The following is a 20,369-nucleotide window of genomic DNA, read 5'->3' as shown; positions in this document are numbered from 1 at the left end:
TAACTTCACAAGCCTCCTACATGATGTTTTTATGCAGGATAATGTGAGGCACTGTACCTTCTTTATACCCTGTCTGCTCCTTTTAACAAGCTCCTCGATTTTATGTTGTTTCTGCTTTGAAGTTGAACTCCACGGTAATTTCTATTTATTTCTTTTATTCTGCATCTCCAGGACACTGAATTCGAGCACTACGTGGTTGCTCTTTCAGAGCAACACACTGATATCTGTGTCCTGCAGCACATCCTGGGAGTAAATCAAGAATAAATCCAGATTTGTGTCTCTTTCCCTGGGTTTACAGGTATGAGCTCCTAATGTTGTGACATTTGCTCGGTGCATACGAGGCCACTTGAAGTCTCTCATTACCACATTCTCTGCCCTCCCAACCTTTTGTATTTCTCTCAGCGTGTCACTGTCACTGTCACTGCCTTCAAGTGGTCAATAAACCAGCCTTAACACCGTGCCCTTCCCTGGGGACACCTTGTCACTTGTGCACAGATTGACCTTATTTTCTTTCTTTGATTTTACATTTTCTTTAACACGAAAGCCCTTCCTTTATCATTTCGGCCTCCTCTATTGTTCCTGGGTGATTTATGCCATAAATGAGCTTCCCTTTATCGAGGTTTCAGGCTGTGTATCCCATTAGCATCTTCATTTAAAGCAGACTGTGCACAGGAGCAAGTATATATTTAATTCTGTCTGATTGCCTATTCTCATGTGCCTTGATTAAAAGGGACATTCATCGGGATTGATTTTTGATGCTTTAACCTGAATTTTATCAAGTTCCAATCCAATTGCCTTCCAAGGATAAAGGCATGTCATGACTTCACCTTTACACAATGAGTTTCAACCTTTAAAACCTCTTCCCTGCCTAATTTTTATTTAACTGGCAACAAAGATGTTCCTTCCTGTGCCGGCTCCCACTCTTTGAAAAGGTTTCCTTATTCCTTCCAGACTTTTCCTACTCTGTTTTCTTAACTAATGCACTGAAACATTTTCTCTGTTCCTGGCTTTGCATTTGAGAAAATGCCTCTGCAAAAACGTTGATTTTTAGCCTGTTATCTTAACAGTGTCTGTCTTCCCTCCAGGATTTTCCTCCTACTGTCCCCCTGCAGTCGAGAGCTGTGGCAACATCCCATTAGTGCACTGAACAATGCCAGGAAATATTCTCTAATCCCAGGGCCAAGTGACATGGTCTGATCCCAGACATGTTATTGAACTCTATTAACTTCCAAAACACCTTGTGGAAACCCACCCTGACCGGTTTAATTCCCAAATATGTCCAGGAATTGTTTGAAGGAGTGATAGCTGGCCCAAACCAAGCTAGATCCTAATAAATTTGCAGCATTGGGAGTTGTCTTCCAGCACCCAATAACATTCCATGGAGTTAATTCCAACTATAAATATATGTTATATGGCCCAGCACCATAGGATTCCTCCCATTGGGGTCACTCTGATTGTCCTCAGAAACACACAGAGATGTTCACCAGGCACCAAATAATGGCTTCAAACTGACACAGGGCAGGTTTACGTTGGATCTTAGGAAATAATCTTTATTGTGAGGGTGGGGAAGCCCTGGCACAGGGTGCCCAGAGAAGCTGTGGCTGCTCCTGGATCCCTGGAAGTGTCTAAGGTCAGGCTGGACAGGGCTTGGAACAACCTGGGAGAGTGGACAGTGTCCCTGCCATGGCAGGGGGTGGAACGAGATGGTCTTTAAAGTCCCTTCCAACCTAAACCATATTATGATTCTGGCAGACCCACGCCAGTCTCTTCTTGCCCAAACATCTCTTCCAGCCCATCTGAAAGCTTCTCCCGTCTCTATTTGTGGTTTGTTTGGTTTTTTCCCCCCAATGGAAACAGAAGAGTTGCAGTGTCCTAACCTGGTAAAACTCAGGGAAAAGAACCTCCACAACATCAACACTGTAAAATGCAAATCGAGTCAGCAGGAGAAGACACTCGATTCATGTTGCCATCCTACAGAGATCTGTCAGTCTGTCCACCAGTGCAGTGGCCCTGGGCCTGCTCTGGAGTCCTTCCAGGGCTATGCCAATGTAACCCTGGTCAGATTTCCTGCTCCTTTTGTGTCCACGCTGTTGGGAAAAGTGAGATAACTTCATGCCAAGTATCCCAAAGGGGCAGCTGCAGGAGTGACAGACAGGCCAACAAATTCCCATCCACTTTGGGAGAGATGTTTCATCTGCAAATGGGTTGTACATGACAGAGACAAGTTGCTATTTCAGGTGTTTAAAGACATGCTATAACACTGCTTGGCCTTAATTTTGGGCTCCAGCAAGCTATTGATTTTTTGATTCTTTATATTATGTTAATGATGTCGTGATCGTATCAGAGCAGCAATGTACTCCTGCAAAGCTCCAGAGTGCAATATTTAATAGATACTGTTAGTATTAATTGATTTTGCTATAATTCATTCTACGCATGTTTTCATGCTTAAGGGTTGGGGTTTTCTATTTTATTAGCAGTAAATTCCCTAAATATCCAGGCAGAATGAAAAAGTCAAAGCATTTACTTCTCCTGTTATTTTTCAATTTGGGAATGGGGGAAGTGGGGAAGGCTGTCCTCTCCAGCTCACCCCAATCAATAGCAGATTAAGTATAACACTCAATAACAGGACTGATGTGCTCCTGAACAGCTCAAGAGGCCATCAAATGATATTTTGTCAATTGGACAGATGAGTTTATGCTGTGGGTCCACTCTCCTTCCTTTCTCACCAACTCTTTCAGATCCTAACCCAGATGCCTCATCCCTGGAAGTGTCCAAGGCCAGGTTGGACAGGGCTTGGAGCACCATGGGGTAGTGGAAGGTGTCCCTGCCCATGGCAGCGGATGGCACTGGATGATCTTTAAGGTCCCTTTCCACTCAAACCATCCCTGGATTCTGTAATTCTGTGATCTTCTATCAGAGCAAGCCAGGATGGAATTCTTCGGGGCAGGTTTTTTTTCCTTTGGTCCTTAAAAGCAGAGAGCGGAACAGAGAACAAAGATTTACTCTTGCCCTACAGTCCTGGCAAGAATTAACTCCCCACCACACAGAAAACCACTGTCATGTCCAGGTACCCTGAGACCCTGCCCAGAGAGACTGCAAAATTCAGAACCATTCCTGGAAATAAATTTTATGAGGCAATAGCCTCAAGATGGAAAAATCATTTCTGCTTCCTTGGCTAATCACACACTGAAAGTTATTTGTGACCTTGTTTGCAGGGCTGGGGCTGGGTGAGGATGAGGAAGGGATCAGGTTGATTTGCTTGTGTCCATGTTTGCATTTTCTCCTCTCCCTGAGAAAAGCTCCTGGCAAGCACCCCAACATCCTCCTCCTGCTGTTATTAACTGGCTGCCTCTTCAGAGGTGCTGGGTGGAAAAGGACCAGGGCAATCTGCAGAAAAGCCACCTCTGGCCCTGCCACATCTCAGAGATGCTCTGCTCTGATAACACATTATCAGGTCAGGCAAACTCTAAGAGACTGGGAGAAGACAAAGCAGGCAAGTGTTATCTGAACTGAAATCCTGCCCTCTTGCCCTGCACAAAATAACCCCGCGCTCCTTGGCAGGGCTGGCTGGCAGCCCTTCCAAACTGGTGTTGGGGACAGGACGTGGCTGGCTGCCTGTTCCCAGCTCCTGGGGAGCCACAGGGAAGGACAGGTCCAGGAGGCTCCTGTCCCTCAGCTGCAGCTGAGAAAATCTGCAGACAAAACCTCTTTGTGGTGGAGGTTTGGGCCCGAAAGACAAAAGGAGTTTGGTTTTGTTGTGGTCATCTCTTCACCTCAGCTCTGAGCCACGAGAGTGGGGTTTCATTAATAAAGGGGCCTCATTAATACTGGGGTCCCATTAATACAGGGGTCCCATTAATCCAGAGGCCTCATTAATACTGGTTTTAAACTGAAGGAGGGTCAATTTAGATGAGATATAAGCAAGAAATCTTTTACAATGAGGCTGGTAAAATACTGGCAGCAGTTGCCCAGAGAAGCTGTGGCTGCCCCATCCCTGGAAACATGCAAGGTCAGGTTGGATGGGGCTCTAACCCGCCCTCACCCCAAAATGTGCACTTTGCACCAAGCTACCAAGGGAGAAGCCTTCCAGGCATGGGAAGTTAGATTGAAATTATTTTCTTCGCATGTCTCAATTAAAATGTAGATCTCCTACAATGCCTGGGGCAGAGGGGCAGGAGGCATTGGGAATGAGATAGTCAAGGGAGAAGCAAGACATGGGGGGTGTTTGCTTCTTCCCTGCCTGCCTTAACCCTTCTGGTGCCACCTCTGCTCTGACAGAAGGGTCTTCATTGGGATAATCAAGGAATAGCACATTTGCAACTTGTCATGACTGCCAAGGCTCCTTCTGCTCTAATTAAACAAACCCAAGACCTACTCAGCCACTGGCGAGATGGACTTGTTATTTTTGTGTTTTATATATATATATATATATATATATACACATATATGCTTTTTTTTTTTTTTAATTTATTTATTTTACTGTCTGGGACCTTGCAGTCATCACATCCAGCTCCCTACAGGACTTCTGCAATCCACTCATAGTCAAAAGTGTTTTAAGTCTTAGGGTCTCACACCCACCCATGAGGTGAGGAACTGTTACTCCTGTCCTACAAACAAGGGGCTAAAACACAGGGAAGTTAAGGATTGGAGTCATTTTAAGTCGGGCATTGTTTGATATGGTCGTTTCTCAGTAGCTGCTAAAAGAAACTGGCACTTCCAGAGGCCAATTCATTCCACTGCCTTCAACACCTCAGGGTTAGGAGGAATGAGTTCAGAAAAAGTCCTTGTCTTCACTGTCTGCAGAGACAAGAAACCGAGGAGCAGATGAGATAAATCCCATCCTAAGTAATTTGTCCAAAATCATGCAAGGTACTATGGCAGAGCAAGGAAATTAATTCTGCTCTCTTGCCTAAGGAACATTCTGTAACCAGTGGATCATGCTGACGTTCCTTTCTGAATGCACCAAGGGGTCCAGAACTTGTTTTCTCCAGCCAGAACCTGTCCCAGATCTTGTCTTACAACAGTGACTCAGTCCTTCAGCCCACACCAATTCCCACTTCCCTGACCTCCCAAATCCCTTTATCCACTTTAGGCAGAATCCTCCTCCAGCTCCTCCACTCTGTCCCAGCAGAGCACTCAGCATTTCCCCTCCTCCTCAGAATGTTCGTCTCAACTTCTGCTCAACTTTCTCTTTATTTTTTGCCACAAGACAACCAACAATAAGACGTGCTAATTGCTGGTGCAACTTCCTAGGCAGGGAAACAAATGTTGGAGGAAAATGAAAAGAAACTTGCCCTTCCTTCTGTTAGCAGGGGCTAATTCCAGGACACAGCCAAGCTGCTTGCTGTGGGGCTGCCCTGTGTCCCTACAGCACTCAAATAAGCCCTTTGCCAGGAGCAGGAGAAATTCACAGCCAACACCTCTGTTCTTCACTGGGAATTTGGCCTCCCCTACAGAGGATGGCAAGAAAACATGTTTTATTTGAATATCCTGGTTTCTTGCATCCATATCTGAAGTGGAAAATCATGGAAGACAAGATGTTCAAGAAAACAGGACAGTGAGTTTCTCAGAGCCACTCACCAAACAAAAGAAATGCAGATGTTGCTGGTGTTAGGGAGAAGAGTGTGCTTAGAGCAAATCAGGGAGGATCCCCCCCAAAATAAAGCCCCACTGCCAGATGAGAGAATCAGCTTCAAGCTCAGTAGCTCCTGTGAACTCTCAGAACCTCCCTCCAGGACCACAGTTCTGCTGGGACAGGAATCTTGAGTTGGAAGGGACCCACAAAGATCACTGAGTCCAACTCCTGGTCCCGCACAGGACACCCCAAAAATCCCACCCTGTGCCTGAGAACGTTGCCCAAACACTTCCTGAACTCTGGCAGACTTTATGCTGTGACTGCTTCCCTGTGGAGACTGTTCCAAAAATACCAAATTCTTGTATCCAAAAGTACCCAAAAATTACAAAAAAAAAGAAAAAAGATAAAATCTCTCTGGTACAGAAGTCAAAGTGGAAAGGATCTACCTCTGCACCTCTGCTTGAGGGATGGAGTGCAGGGGGATGTGGGAGCAATAGGGAGAGTAAAGGGCTGGGGACAGATGTGCTGGTGGCACATGGGGAGATTTGGCAGCAGGTCACTGAATGTGGCAATGTGCAACAGAAGATAGGAGAAAGGAATTCTTCCCTGTGAGGGTGGTGAGGCCCTGGCTTAGGGTGCCCAGAGAAGCTGTGGCTGCCCCTGGATCCCTGGAAGTGTCCAAGGCCAGGCTGGACGGGGCTTGGAGCACCCTGAGACAGTGGGAGTTGTCCCTGCCCATGGCAGTGTTGGAATGAGATGAGATTTTAAGGATTCTTCCCACAAAAATGATTCTCCGATGGCCTGTGTTTATGGGCAGGAGTGTGTGCAGATCCATGGAGAGAATGAGTCTGGATAAAGACACACCTTAAAGGTTTGCTGTGCTTTTCTTTAGGATGAATTTCTCCCCGATCCTCTCCTGCTCCATTCCCTTCCGGGACTTGTCGCAGGTGGAGGCTGATGAAATGCCACAGAAGCAGCAGTGGCAGCGCAAGGCTGATGTTCCCCCAGCCTGGGGAGGGCTCGTTTGATGTGCCATTTTCCCTTATTGGCAGCTCATTGGCTGCAGAGGCACCGGGGAGCACCTGACAGCAAGACAGATTCCCTAAAAGAGAGCGATTCCCTACAAACAGCCCAGAGACTGAGACAGTTCCCTGAGCCATCCATATTCCCTGACACTCGCTGAGTGCCACAGCCTTGCAGCAAAGCCTAGCCCTGCTTTATTGCAAACTGGGGCGTTGGAGGACTTTAAAATCCACGGGAGGAGTGAGACTGGTCACGTTGTAAAACCCGTGGAATTTTGTCCATCCTGAGAATTTGTGAGGGGATAACGTCCCAAGCTGGGGTTAGGCTCTTTTTTGTTGCCATTATACAGAGGTCTAAAGTCACTGGGGATGTCCTCAGGCCCCCATCTTATCCTCCAGAAGAAAAGTAGACTCTGTGTCATATTTGTCAGCCCCAGGTGACTGTCTCATACCTGAGGTGCTCCAGCTGCAGCACAGCAGGGATGAGCCACAGAATCGAATTCCTTGTGTAAACAAAACCACCTATAATTCAAAGTCTCCTTTTATAATATAATAATAATCAGGTGTTTAAGCACCTGATTATTCCTTTTTTTGCTGTTTCTTGAGGGCTGAATCGCCCTGCTGGCTCTGTCATCATCTGTGTTGCAGTTTAAGTCAGGGAATACTCCTTCCCTGTGACAGTCCCTGTAACTTTGCATCTCAGCTCCAGTGCACACCTGATTTTTAAGATTTTTAAGGCTGCTCAGGGTGGCCATACAGCTTATCCCTGTCCCTGTTCCCTAGGTATCTCCTGTGGGATATGCAGATATTCCACCCAGAGACCTTCCCCTGCTGAACTTTCTGCAACGCTAAACCTGAGCTACCAATGTTCCTGTGATGGAGACAAATCCCAAGTAGGACACCAAACTCACAGGGCTGCACGAGGAGAAAGCTTCTGCTGGAACCCACTGCACAAACTAATTGTCTTCCCACCCCTCCCCACTGCCCTCTGGCAAAATAAGCTAATCAAAGAAAAGGTTGTTATCAAAACACATTTACCACACGCCTGCGTCTTATGGCCCACAGTGCCCAGTGCTGTCCCTGAGTTGCCTCAGGCAGGTACAGCCACCGAGACAATCAACCTGTGAAGGGCACAGCTCTGCCCTGCACTGCTCAGCACAGCAGAGCAGGAAAAGTACTCCCGAGAGGGACACGATGGCATTTAGGGAATGGATGCGGCGATGGGTCAGTTCTCCAGGACTGGGGATCGGCTTAGCGAGGTTGATTCAATGTTATCTGTAGAGAAACAGGATTCCCAGGAGCCTCCTATTCACCTGGGGCTTTGTCACCATCAATAGCCACGGCTCCCTGTCCTGAGAATTTCCTCCTCCTCCCCGAGCTAAGAGCCCCAATCTCATTTCAAAAGGCCACTGCAGAGCTGTCACATTTAGGGCTATTTCCTTGTCTCCAAAGGTGTGAAAGGATGGGTACTTTAGCTGTACCTCAGCAGGCAGATCAGAGGTTCCCTGGGCTCAGGGCAGGATGCTTTGATGCCCCGATGCTGTGCTTCCCTCCAAAACGCCCATTCCAGTTTCCATAACTGCCTGGGAAGAAGTGGGAATCGCTCCATGCCAAGGCCAGTTGAGGGAGGATGACTCCACCTTCCCTTGCTATCAGGTGGAAGGGCTTCTCAGGCCAGCTGTGACCCGGGAGGAGTCAAACCAAGACATCCTGAGAGCTCATTCACTCCTGCCTTTGCCACCACTGACTGCCAAGCAAATGACTGGAGACTTTCAAACCAAATTAAAGATTTCAGATTTCCTGGAATTACTTTCCCTCCCAGCATTTATGTTTTTCTCCCCATCATGCAGCAGCACGGAACTGGAAATCTCCTTTGCAGTGAGAAATGGCCACAAACACCTCGGACACACCAGGGTGTTGAACTTAACAGCTGAAGTAGCTCTGAGCCTCCTTTTTGATGGGGAGGCACAGCCCAGCTGGGTACAGATTTCTGAGGAAAAACAGGGTTGGAGCTGGAAACCATGTTCTCCATGTGGCTGCTCCATCCTCAGGAAGATTAGGACAATTATCACGTACCTTTGACAGGACTCCCAGGTGTCTGAAGGCTTCAAGAGCTTCCCCATAGCAGGATAATGTTAAGGCAGGAAAGGATAGAGAAAGATTTTCCTATAAAAACGGCCCCAGCCATGACTGTGAGAGCCAGAGGGTGGTCAGGAACTGGGAAAGGCTCCCCAGGAATGTGGTGACTACCCCAACCCTGTCAGAGTTCAGTAACAGAGTTTGGAAAACGCTCTCAGGGATCTGCTGTGATTTATGGGGCTGTCCTGTGCAGGGCCAGGAGCTGGAGTTCGATGATCCATATGGGTCCCTTCCAACCCAGGATATTCCCTGGTTCTATGAATTTTTCATCATTCCAGGCAAGTGCAAAACACCTTCTAAATTGCTGCCTAATTGGAGGGACTCCAGTTTGCACCTTGGGACAAAACAGCACAGGGAGAATAAGGCAGGGACAGCTGAGCATTTACAGGAGCACAGAGCCCTGCAAGAGTCAGTAAAACCCTCTTTTCTCACTGTTAAAGCTCAGAGTGGCCCAGGACTGGGTGTGATATTTCAACCTCCTGCAAGCCTGACCAACACAGCCCCTTCCAGAAGCAGCACTGGAGGAAAAGACTGGGAAGGAAAAACAAGGAGGAGAAGGGGAAAAGAAAGAACAAAACCCCTCAGCCTGAAAGAGTCACGGGCTTTCAGACGGCAGAAAGTCAAGCAAGGAAAAGACCCTTCAAGAAAGGTCTTATTGCAGCCTGTGTAGGCAGCTGAGGTTACCCGAGACTCTCTGGTGGCTCAAAAGACTTTGACCAAGAGAGTTAAAGCCAGGGCCGATCAATGAGCTCTGCCAGAGGCAGCGCATCGGGTTACCTGCTGAGCCCAGGCACCGCGAGCTGCACTTTGGAACTTTTCCCTTTTTTTCTCCTGGTCTGGCAACGAGTCTGAGGGTGGATAACAAACCTCCCTCCCCCTCCACAGTAATCACTAGAAAACAGCTTGCTTAAATGTTTTTTTTTTTTCTTCATATTGTGTTAGGAAAGAGAGTTGTAATTTCGGGGTGTACGAGTTGCCCACACAAGTGGCTGTGGTGGATGGGAGGAGGTGGAGAGCAGGAGGATGTGGAGGGTCACTCCCCAGACACGGGGGTAGGTGTCTTCTGCCAGAGGATGGCATAAAACCCCTTGAACAGAGCTGGTTTTTTGTTGGGAAACCAAAAATTTCTCCTATGCGTTCTGAGGTGTCTCAAAGCAGCAGGGATCCAGTTAATCCAGGCCAGCTCCACCTGAGGAATTGTGTGTGGGAGAGTTTGGCCATCCCTTGACTAACCCAGAGCCAAAGGGATCCAGGAAAGGGACTGGTATGGCTCAGATGTGGGAGTCTTATGTCATTGCTTCTTCCATGGGGTGAGGATGCCTGCAGAAGGCCACTGGATCCTATTCCCAAGGTTCAGGAGTAGCAGGATCTGCTGGCACGTGCCCTGCAAAGCCAACAGAGCCAGCTCGGGTGCCTTGGGGAGGCTCCGGCTGCCAGAAGGACACACAGAGGACATGAGTAGCTCCTCAGAGCTGAGCAGAGGAGTGCAGGGAGCAGAGCCAGCTCCTGGCTCCAATGTCTCCACACAGGACAGACTGGAGATGCCTAAACAATCCCTCTTCCCTCCGCAGCAAATGTCAGCTCCTCTAAACCAACAGCGCTTGTTGACTGCTTTGCTCAGTCTGCAGGGCTGGTAAAGACTTCTGGGGGGAGAAAGAAATCACAGATGCCCAAATGTTTCATTCTAATGAAAAAATAAAAGTAGAAAACTAATGCTTCCTTTCAGAATGACTTTTTATTTTGAAATCTCAAGCAATTTGCTAAAAACTGAAACCAAATCCCAAAACAAGAACTTCCGAAGTCTAAATGAATCATTCTTCAATTACTAAATGGAATCAGTCCCTTCCAGAACAGCTTTCAAGAACATTTCTTATTAAAAAAATAGTTGGCCACCGTGAGCTGGTGGAAAGAAAAAAAGTTTTGAAATATCACAAGTTCTCCCAGAAAATGGGACTGTTTCCCTCTCTGATTGCAATTAATGACCTGCCAGCCAAGGAGTCCCCAGACCTGCAAGGGCAGATTCCAGAGCAGAGGGAGGCTGGTGCCTGGGGGTGCATCCTCCCTTAAGGACAGCTTGTGTGTGTTCAGCTATTCCTGTTGGAATTAGATGGACGTTGCATGAGGATGAAATGAGGCAGCAAGGAGAACATTTAGGAGTGGCACTAACACAGCAGAGCCTGGGATGGGTCCCTATGCACCCAGCAGGGGATTTCCCTTTAATAGAAGGTTGCCTTTCTCTATAGGGATGCTGCTTTTCTGCCCTAAATTTCCTTTCTTATGGCAGCTGGGGTGTTAAACACAACCCAGGGATGCTGTGCAGAGCTGAAAACCCATGTGGGGACCACGTGCACATGGACCTGTAAATGTGCATAGAATAACAGAGGGGTTTGGTTGGAAGGGACCCTCAAAATCATCCAATTCCACCCCCTGCCATGGGCAGGGACAACTTCCACTGTCCCAGGTTGCTCCAAGCCCTGTCCATCCTGGCCTTGGATGCTCCCAGGGATCCAGGGGCAGCCACAGCTTCTCTGGGCAACCTGTGCCAGGGCCTCACCACCCTCACAGGGAAGAATTCCTCCTCAATATCCAATCCAGAATTAGGGAGAGCTCTTTCAGTTGAGAAGGTTTATCCCTCCTCTGGGGATAAAGAGCTTGAACTATTGTTGGGAAAGAAGGAAAAGGGGGCTTCCAGTTTGGGTATGGATGAGACAGGAGTAACCTTCCAAGGGGATTAGAAGGGTGGTCAAATTTGGGTGGCATCTTTGGACAGGGATGCATCTGACACAGGAGGAAGCTGCTGAATTCATTCCAGGGTTGCAGAAAACTTCACTTTTCTCTCACCCCTCTCCACAGCCCCCATTCAGGCTGCTGACATTGCTGTGACCTTGCAGCAGTCCCGAGTGCCAGCTCGTGGCTTGGCAGCCTGCTCCCTCCCTGCTGCTCCCACCCCAGCCCCTCTCCCTCCCCGGGAGACCCCCGCAGCCACCGAGTGCCACATTTTGAGCTTACACCAAGTAAATGATTCACGGCTGCCTAAAGAGACCTGAGCAGAGCCCGGGAGGGAGCAGAGCTGGGAAAGGGAGGGGGTAAAGATCGGGGTAAAGATACAGAGATGAAAAGCTCCGGTGACCTGCTCTGTATCAGCTCGTCTTCTCGGGGCAGAAGCCAATCAATCCTCCCCCCCTCTCTCCTGCAGCCGTCTGTGGGTCTGTCTGCCTCTCTCTCAGAGGACTTGAGTTTCTCGGTGTAAGGTTAGGACAGCAGAGCTGTAGAAATCGATTCCCAAGCCCTGGCATGCCGCCCTCGGTGCAGACAGCCCAGCTCCGCCGGGAAAATGGATGGGGAGCTGTCCCTGGACCTCTCTGGTGGTGGGAGCTGAGGATAGTTGGAAATGGGGCTCTGGGGAAGAGGGGTTACATCAGCCCATGGAGGGAAAATCCCAAAATAAGAGAGGTGTGCACGGGAGAAACAAAAAAACAGATGCTGTAACCCATTGGGCAGTTTCCACCTGTCTCCCAGTCCACCTCTCTTCCTCTGGATCGTTTATACTGGAGGAGGGTGAGGGAACAGTGTGGCTTTGCCCACAAATCTGGTTCCCAATTCTTGCACAGCCCAACTGCCTCCTCGATGCCTTCCACAAGCTCCCACATCACTGGATTCAGCCCTGCACTGGGAATCCCCTGGGATTCCTGGCTGGGAGGGAAGGGGAAAGGGTTAGCAGCCAGGAGGGGAAATGTTTATGGCATGTTTCCCCAGGGATCCTCATGCAGGAGTTGTTGATGACATATCCCACTTGAGGAAAAGGCTGTTAATGAATCTTAAGGGGTTCTGATGTGCAGAAATTTCTAATCAGAGGCTCAGTATTCCAGTATCCTTACCCTGAATATACTGCGCAGCCAAAACTTGTTGAGTGGGATGTAATTAGCTTCTTTGCTCTCAGGGCTGCCCAAAAGGATGAGGAAAACTGAGACCCTTCTGGGACACCTGCAGCTGCACTGAAAACCCCTCCCAAACTAGGACTGAAAATCAGATTTCTTAACACCAAGGAAAACTAGAGGGAAGCAACAGACTTGAAGTGGGCTTTGATAACATTTGCCTTCAAAGTGCTTGCAGAAAACCCCACAGGGAATTAACCTCAGTGACCCCACTGCAAGGTACGTAAATAAGAGGTGTTTCTCTTTTCCAGATAAGGAAACAGAGGTTAAGTGGCCAGAGGGAGGAGGGCACGGGGATGCTGCCATCAGCCAGGTCCAGATCCCAGCCACACCTCTCCCTCAAGGATCGAGCCTGCACAGGGATTTTTTGTTTTAACCAAGTCGATGCTGCCAACCCCACCCACCACCCTCCATTCCATTTCCAATACTCCTCAGGATGAGCTGCTGCACGCTCTGCAGTTGTCTCTGCCCCTTTTCTATCCTTTTGGGAATTTATTGCTGCATGTATTGATTGCTTGACCCTGGATGGAAGGAGATGAAATATCCAGCATTGTTGTGGTACAATCAATGAACAAATTCACACTTTCCTGTGCTGCTTGCACATGTCTGTGCTGTCCCTTCACTGACAGCAAACACACGGTGTCCTGGAGGATGGATGCAGGATAAGATGGGATGGGAACACACTATAAAGCTCTATATCAAATAGAAATATCCTCAGGTCAGCAGGATGAAAGTTTTCTGGGCTCTTGCCCACCACACCACAACTCAGGACTGGTTTGCCAAGGTCCTCTTGAGCAATTCCAGAGCATGAGCCACATTTTCGATGTGTTTTGGGATGAATCCCCCAGATCTGATTTGAAATTAAGCAGACTGCCATGGTTTTGGATGAGGGTCACACAAGCTGACAGAAGCAGAGCATTCAGAGCATCGACAGAAGGTTGGAATATGGTCCAGGTTTGTTCCTTTCTGTTCCAGGAAGCAGAGGTAACAAAGTCTATCACTTCAGCCGAATCCCTGTCTCCACCTGGAGAGTTTGCAATGCAACAAGAGGAATTCAGGTGAACTCAGAGGGAGAAGACCAACACACTGCAAGAGCAGGGCCCATTAGAAAAACCCTCCAAGGCTGCCAAGGACACCGGGAGGCTTGGAGTGACAGCACCCTGCAGAGCCTCTCTCAGCTGGAGGCTTGGGTTGGACAGACCCACTGCACTTCCCAGCCACCGTCTCTGCTGCGAGGGGCTCGGCAAATGAGACCTCCCTGCCACTCAGAGCCAGGAGCTCAGCCAAGCTGACACCTCCCTCTCCACAGCTTGGGCAGAGGGCTCTCTGCAGGAGGAGATAACTCAGAGAAAGGCTGCAGAGAGGCAACTTCAAGATCAATGGCATCATTAAACAGCCTATGGAAAACAAAGCCAATGAACTGATACCCCAGTCCTGAGGACACCGGGATCCAGTGCTGCTTGTGAGGCAGGGGATAAACCAGAACAAGAAAGTAATGGAATAGTGAAATGAGGTCCTTGCTTGGCCTGTTAAACCATAATGTCCCAATGAAAACTACCTTGGAGTGGATCCCATGTTGTTTAGAGGGATCTGATTCCTCTCTAAGGGCGATGGAGATCACAAGTCCAAAAGAGGAGAGGTTCAGCGCAGCAGCGGAAAGCTGGAGGTGCTGAGACAAAGGCTACTGGTCAGAGTCAAATTCCCTTAAGGAATGGAAACCACCAGGAAAATGTCCACCAGAGAAGAGCTGCTAGAGGGCTGTATTCAAAGCACATCAGGCTGGACAGGTGCTTTCCTGGTGCAGTCAGCAAACTGTGGATAGAGTGGTGGAGAAGCTCTGTCCAGCCTCTACTACCCTTCTTTCCCCTTGTCTTCCAAAAAAATCCTTTCTCAGTTAAACAAATTCCCCCCCCAGCAAGTCCCAGAGACCTTTTTGGAGGTACCTGACTCAGCCAGGGATTGAGAGAGCATTTTGCCCCTCTACCTGTGTTACTACGAGGGCAGGTGATGGGGACAGGCAGGGATGGGACAGTGACGAACCCCAGCAGGTACTCACGTGTTGTGAAGGACACACCATCCGCAGTGGGGATCTCCCGAGCCCAGGCACTCGCTGCAGGTCTCGTACTGGCTGCACGACTCCACGGGCACCCTGGTGAGCTGCAGGAGGAAAGGAGACAACCTGTCAGGCTTCTCACAGGGCTCAGAATGGCTTGATGGAGGTGCCACCCTTCCTGCCCCCTTCCCCTGGTGCCTGTGCTCCTGCAGGGACGTTTGTGCAAGGCTGGGCAGGACTGGGGCAGGCAGAGGGATGTGGATGGTTTTCTCCAGAGCTCAGCCTGGTGCAGTCCCTGTCCAGATCCTGGTCCATGTCCCCTCTGGCCTTTCCCTCTTTCCCTGTGGCCCTTCATCCACTGCCAAATGACTTCACTTGCAGGATTTCCCAGGAATCAGCAAATCAGGCAGGCTGTGGGGATGTGGTACTTTGAAGTTAAATTAATTCATTTCGATTGGACAACAGGAGATCTTCTGCAGCAAGTTAAACTCCCTGGATCTCATTGATTTCTCTGGTTGTGGACTCTGTTGCTTTTTTGGCTTCCTGTAAGAACTGAGGTCTTGTGATGTTTTTGTCTCCCTCCTATGACCTCGTGCACCACCAGTCCCCACTGCCACTCCCACTGGAAAGCATTAGTTCCACTCCCCATTGCCCATGCAACTTTCCAACCATCACTTATCCCATCCTGGAGATGTTGGTCCCACCAGGAAAATGAAAAAGACTACCAGACTGGGTATTTTCTTGCTGTAGCCCTGCTTTTGCAGCTCAGAAGGCATTAGAGTAGGACCTGAAACACCCGTCTACTGCCAAAATACCCCATTTTATCATCTATTTTTCTTTTATTTTTCCTTTTTAATTAAAGTATTTCAGCGAGAGTTTTCAAAGGCTGAAGAGACTGCCCAGCCTGACCTCCTGTCTCACAGACCAGCGCTTTTGATTCTTCTTAGGTTTTGTGAGCCCCTCACAGCTTTTGAAGCCAAACACACAATTTGGGCCCAATGACCTGATGGTCCCTTTTCCATTGAATAAGCTTCAGAGAGGCTCTCTAATATCCAGTCGATTGCTGGTGTCTTCACCCCAGTTCCTGTCAGCGGGGAGAGTTTATTCCCTCAGATGACAGCATGTGGTATTATCCTGATGAAACACCACTGAGAACTGCCAGCTCTAAACTGCAGAACAGTTACTCCTGACAAATGACGAGGGAATACACCTGGATCCCAGGGACAATTTTTTACTTGGCACAACATTCAGGAGAGTTTCAGCTGTGAAGTGACAGATTAAGATCTATCCTGGCTGCATCTGTAAATCAACCAAAAACTGGCTTTGCAATTTAATTTTTTTAATATAAATATATATTAGGCAGAATTCCAGCTCTGTATGAAGACCTTTTCTGCTTGTATCAAAAATTGTTTTTCTCACCCCTACCCACAAATCCACATTGTAGTTGATAGTCTACAAGCAAAAGCTGAAAATGTGCAGTTTTGCCTCTGGCAAGTGGCAGAAGCTTTAGAAAACTTCAGGTAGAAATACGTTGGGGTTTATTTACCATTGCACCACTGCCTGTGCCAAGCCACCCAGAGAAACCAACTGTGGCTACTGAAAACCTTTAGTGAAAAAGTGAGAACGTGGAGAAAAAAATCCTCAAAGAAAAACCAACACAAACTCACATTTCTCAACTGAATCTATTGCCATGAGCATAAAAACACAATCAGAACAGATCACAGAGCAATAAAAGTTATAAGAACAAAACAGGGAGCCAGTCATTCAAACTCCTCTAATTACGGTGGCCTTGGCAGTGATGAGTAAATGGTTGAATTTCATGATCTTAGAGGTCTTTTCCAAGATTCTATGATTCTTTCAAGAAGTTTAAAAATTAAGATGGTTTGGCCATGAATGAGGTTGTTCCACCTTCCTTAAGCTTATGATCAAGAAGGTATCATCTGCTCATGAAGTATAAACTTTATGCCTCAGAGTTTCACCCAATTAAACTCATTGAACCCAATAGTCTGTGTCATATCCAAATCTCCAAAGGGACACTTTTTCTTTATGAGAAGACACCAAAAGGTGGAGATATTATAATTTATTATGCCAGCCATTCCCACCTCTTAGTTCCACCTGAGAAAAATACATTGTGAGTTATTTTATCTCAATCACATCAAGCTTGGCCATGTCTGCACTGTGGCCACCAGAGGACTCAAAGAAGAAGCAGATAATTTAGTTTTGAAAGACTCTAAATCTGCCATTCCTCAGTCAAGATGCAATTCCCACCTGGTAATTAGAATTTTGTGAGCACAGTTGGGTTTGGCTCTGCAGTTCCCACCCAAACAACCCTCAGTTTGACATATGGTGCTGCTTGATTTATCCTCATTAGCTCTAGATAGCTCCATCCAACCTCATTCCTGAGCCAGTTAACACCTGTCTGATAGAAGTGAGCCGTGGTTAAGAAGTTTAGATCAGAACATGAACTTTTCCAACACCTGGTGATCCTGGCTTGAATGTTCAGAGTCAAAATCCACTTGTGGCTCTGATATATGGACAAGACAGAAATCCCAGAGGACTGAAATTTGCAATTTCTTGGCAAATTGCTATAAAGAGAGTAGATAAAAGGTGGTCCCTGTAGGTTTTATTATTATTAGTTAATTTGCCATCAAAGGATATCCAAATTTGTTCCAGTGGCAGGTAGAACCTACTGGGAACCCAGATCCTCATCTTTGCTGAAATGTTTTCTTTCCAGTGTGATTGGGTATATTTTGTGGGGTATGTGTTGTTTTTAGGAGCATGCCTGGCTTGTGCTGCTGTCCCAGAGACCACAGGGATGTGCCATGAGCTTCCCACATCCTGTCAATCCCACCAGAGTGTGTCCCGTGTCACCACGTGCATTATCCCTGCCCTAAAAGTCCTTTCACGAGTTCACCTCAAGCAGCTTTATTGTGAGATTAATTAAAACTGTACCACGCTGATAAATGTCTTGGGCAGGAAGTGTCAGACCTTCCAATTAATGCAGAAAGAAAGCACAAAAAACAAAGGAGCTGCGACTGAAAGAAAAGCCACCTAAGGGTCGTCTGCTGAAAAGAGGAAGAACATCAAGCAAATAAGGCACATCAGAGGTCTTATTTTCTTTTTTGGAGCATAAATTGTAATTAATTCAGCTCAGCTTTCCAAGTTGAAGGGTTTGGGGGCTGACTGTGTCCCTCCAGGGAACAGCCAGCTTTTTGTGCTGCCACTGAAATATCAGGAAAAGGGAAGTCCATGCAGCCTCCCACTTACAGAGCCTCTCCATTATTCACTGGGATGAAGGGGCCAGGCAGTTCTGAAGGTTGAAGTCTCCACGGCAAACCAGGCTGTGATCATTCCTTCCACCCCTTCTCCATCCTTGGAAAGTCTGACAAACTCTTCAAGGTTATTTCCCAGCCTTGGTGAGGATTCCTACCTCTGGCCCTTCGTGGGAGTAGAATCTGGACTCAACATTTTGCAGCAAATATCGTAGAATCCTGGAACATCTGAATTGGAAGGGACCCACAAGGATCACTGAAGTCCAGTTCTTAGCCCTGCACAGGACAACCCCAGGAATCCCCCACGTGCCAGAGAGTGTTGTCCAGATATAACCAGCAGTTCAGAGGGATTAGAAAAGGAAAGTGTCCTTTATTTTGGGGCATTAGGAGCCAGTTTGGGATAATTTCTCTTTCAGCAGTGGTCACAGCTTCACTGACATTTTGGCCTCACTGTGCCAGAGCAATATATGGATGTAAGAACAGACTGCTACTGTTCTCAGGGCTTATATCACATATATTAGGAAAATACATGATATTAAGAAAATGTTCTTGCCCCAGAGGGTAGTGGGACACTGAACAGGCTCCCCAAGGAATGGGCACATTCCCAAGGCTCCCAGAGCTCCAGGAGTGCTTGGACAATGCTCTCACGGATGCACAGGGTGGGATTGTTGTGGTGTCTGTGCAGGGCCAGGAGCTGGACTGGATGATCCTTGTGGGTCCCTGACAACTCAGGATATTCCCTGCGTCTATCCCCACATCTCCCCATTTTATCAAGGAGAGCTGAAGCTGAAAGTGAGGTCTCAGCAGCAGAAGGAGGATGTAGCTGAAGGTGTGTGTTTATGGCATCTGAGCAAGCTCAAGGAGGAAGTTCAGGTAACACCTGCTCAGTGAACACCAAGTTATTAAGTACAACGTATTTAGGCTTTGGGTTCATTGGAACATTGAAGATATGAAGGTGAGGTCCCTACAGATGCCTGTCCACACACCTGGTGGACATCCAGGAGCTGCTGTGCTTCCTAAGGTCTGTCCATAGCAGAGGGACAGACAATCTCTGATCCAGAGTGAGATGCAATCCCAGAGCCAGGGTCGGACAAGGTGAATCCCACGTCCTTCTCAAGGGCAGAAAGGGAACAATGAGCAGGCCCAGCTGCCATGGCTGCAGCAGGATTTGAAGAGATATTTCACTTCATCAACAAATTCATTCACTGCTCCCCAAAGAAATCATTCACGAGATTCTGGCTCACAAGAACATCTTAAAAATCTGGCAAAATCTGCAAACTGCTGGATGGTTCAGAGCTCAACTGCTCCTTCAGGGTGTTTCACACACCACCTCACCTCTGATCCTGCCTAAATTCCAAATTGCAGATTCTCCAGCTCCCAGCCTCCCTTCCCCTCCCCATTTCTAGTATGAATGAGTTACAAAAAGTCATTTAAAACAAAATGATTGAGTTTTTTTGGATCTGATAGACAGTAACAGCTAATCCTGTTAGAAATTTGGCTCTTGCTTCTGCCATTATATATTCACAAAAGCTTCTGCTATGTGCTCAGTCACAATTTTTTGGCTCAAATTTTTGACTTTTTCATTTCAATATACATTACTTCTTTTTCCCCTTAAACTGCCAGCAGTCTGGTCAAAACCTGAATCATTGCTCAATCTCTGTTGTTATAATTGGATGTTAATGCAGCAGCAGGATTTATTCAGTCTGATGGACTAAGTTAATTTAAATGTACAAAAAGGCATCTTAAGTAGCCAATTTCCTTCCCAACAGTCAAAAGATACATTCCCAAAACACTGAACAGTGGCTCTGTCAAGCCATGTGGGTTCTGTGAATGCTGCTATCTTTCGAGGCTCAGCCAGCCCCAAAAAACTGCAGAAAGATTAAGAGTGGAGCTTATTTGATTTCAAAGCCCTGAATAGAGTGTTCATGACAATACAGTTTATTAAATAGAGGAAGGAAAAAAAAAACCCACCTGAAAGAAGCACAGGCTGAAGCATTTCTGCACCTGAACAAAGTCAGTGAGGGTGTTCAGTCACCTGCACAGCATCCCAAGATGCTGATTTTATTTTGGCCCGAATTATGGACAAAGGGACTTGGATTTCCTCTGTCATGTTTGATATCCTGTGCCTTATTACCTGACCTACAGACTCAGTAAAAAAAGGCAGGAACAGGGAAAAGCAAAGCCCAGGGAGCTGAAGCACAGTATTTACACTGGTGAGTAAAGAACTCACACGGGGAGATCTCAAACTGGTGGGAGAGGAGCTGCTCCTGTGGGGATGGAGATGAGGATTTGAGTTCGATTCCAGCCTGCCACTCCTGTGTGATAAGCAAATAACTTGTCAGTCCCACTGGGACAGGGAATGTCATTTCTCAT

At 47.6% G+C, this 20,369-nt stretch overlaps 1 protein-coding gene across 5 annotated transcripts in view; it reads right to left on the bottom strand.

Annotated features, from left to right (window-relative positions):
- Positions 1-20,369, bottom strand: part of PLXNA4 (plexin A4) — a 424,984-nt gene that overhangs the window by 131,405 nt on the left and 273,210 nt on the right. For 4 of the 5 annotated variants that reach the window (XM_042052316.1, XM_042052297.1, XM_042052325.1 and 1 more), the window contains exon 5: positions 14,728-14,828. In XM_042052316.1, the coding sequence (XP_041908250.1) occupies positions 14,728-14,828 (101 nt within the window). Of the gene's footprint in view, positions 1-11,710; positions 13,696-14,727; positions 14,829-20,369 lie in introns of those variants that run through there. The other variant, XM_042052334.1, reaches the window with a different exon arrangement.

The sequence above is a fragment of the Corvus kubaryi genome, unplaced genomic scaffold, assembly GCF_017639235.1.
Source record: "Corvus kubaryi isolate FWS band 111438036 unplaced genomic scaffold, C.kubaryi_AGA036_p1.0 135, whole genome shotgun sequence".
NCBI classification, from domain to species: Eukaryota; Metazoa; Chordata; class Aves; order Passeriformes; family Corvidae; genus Corvus; species Corvus kubaryi.
The sequence above is the reverse complement of the archived record's forward strand: the minus strand, read 5'-3'. Positions and strand labels throughout refer to the sequence as shown.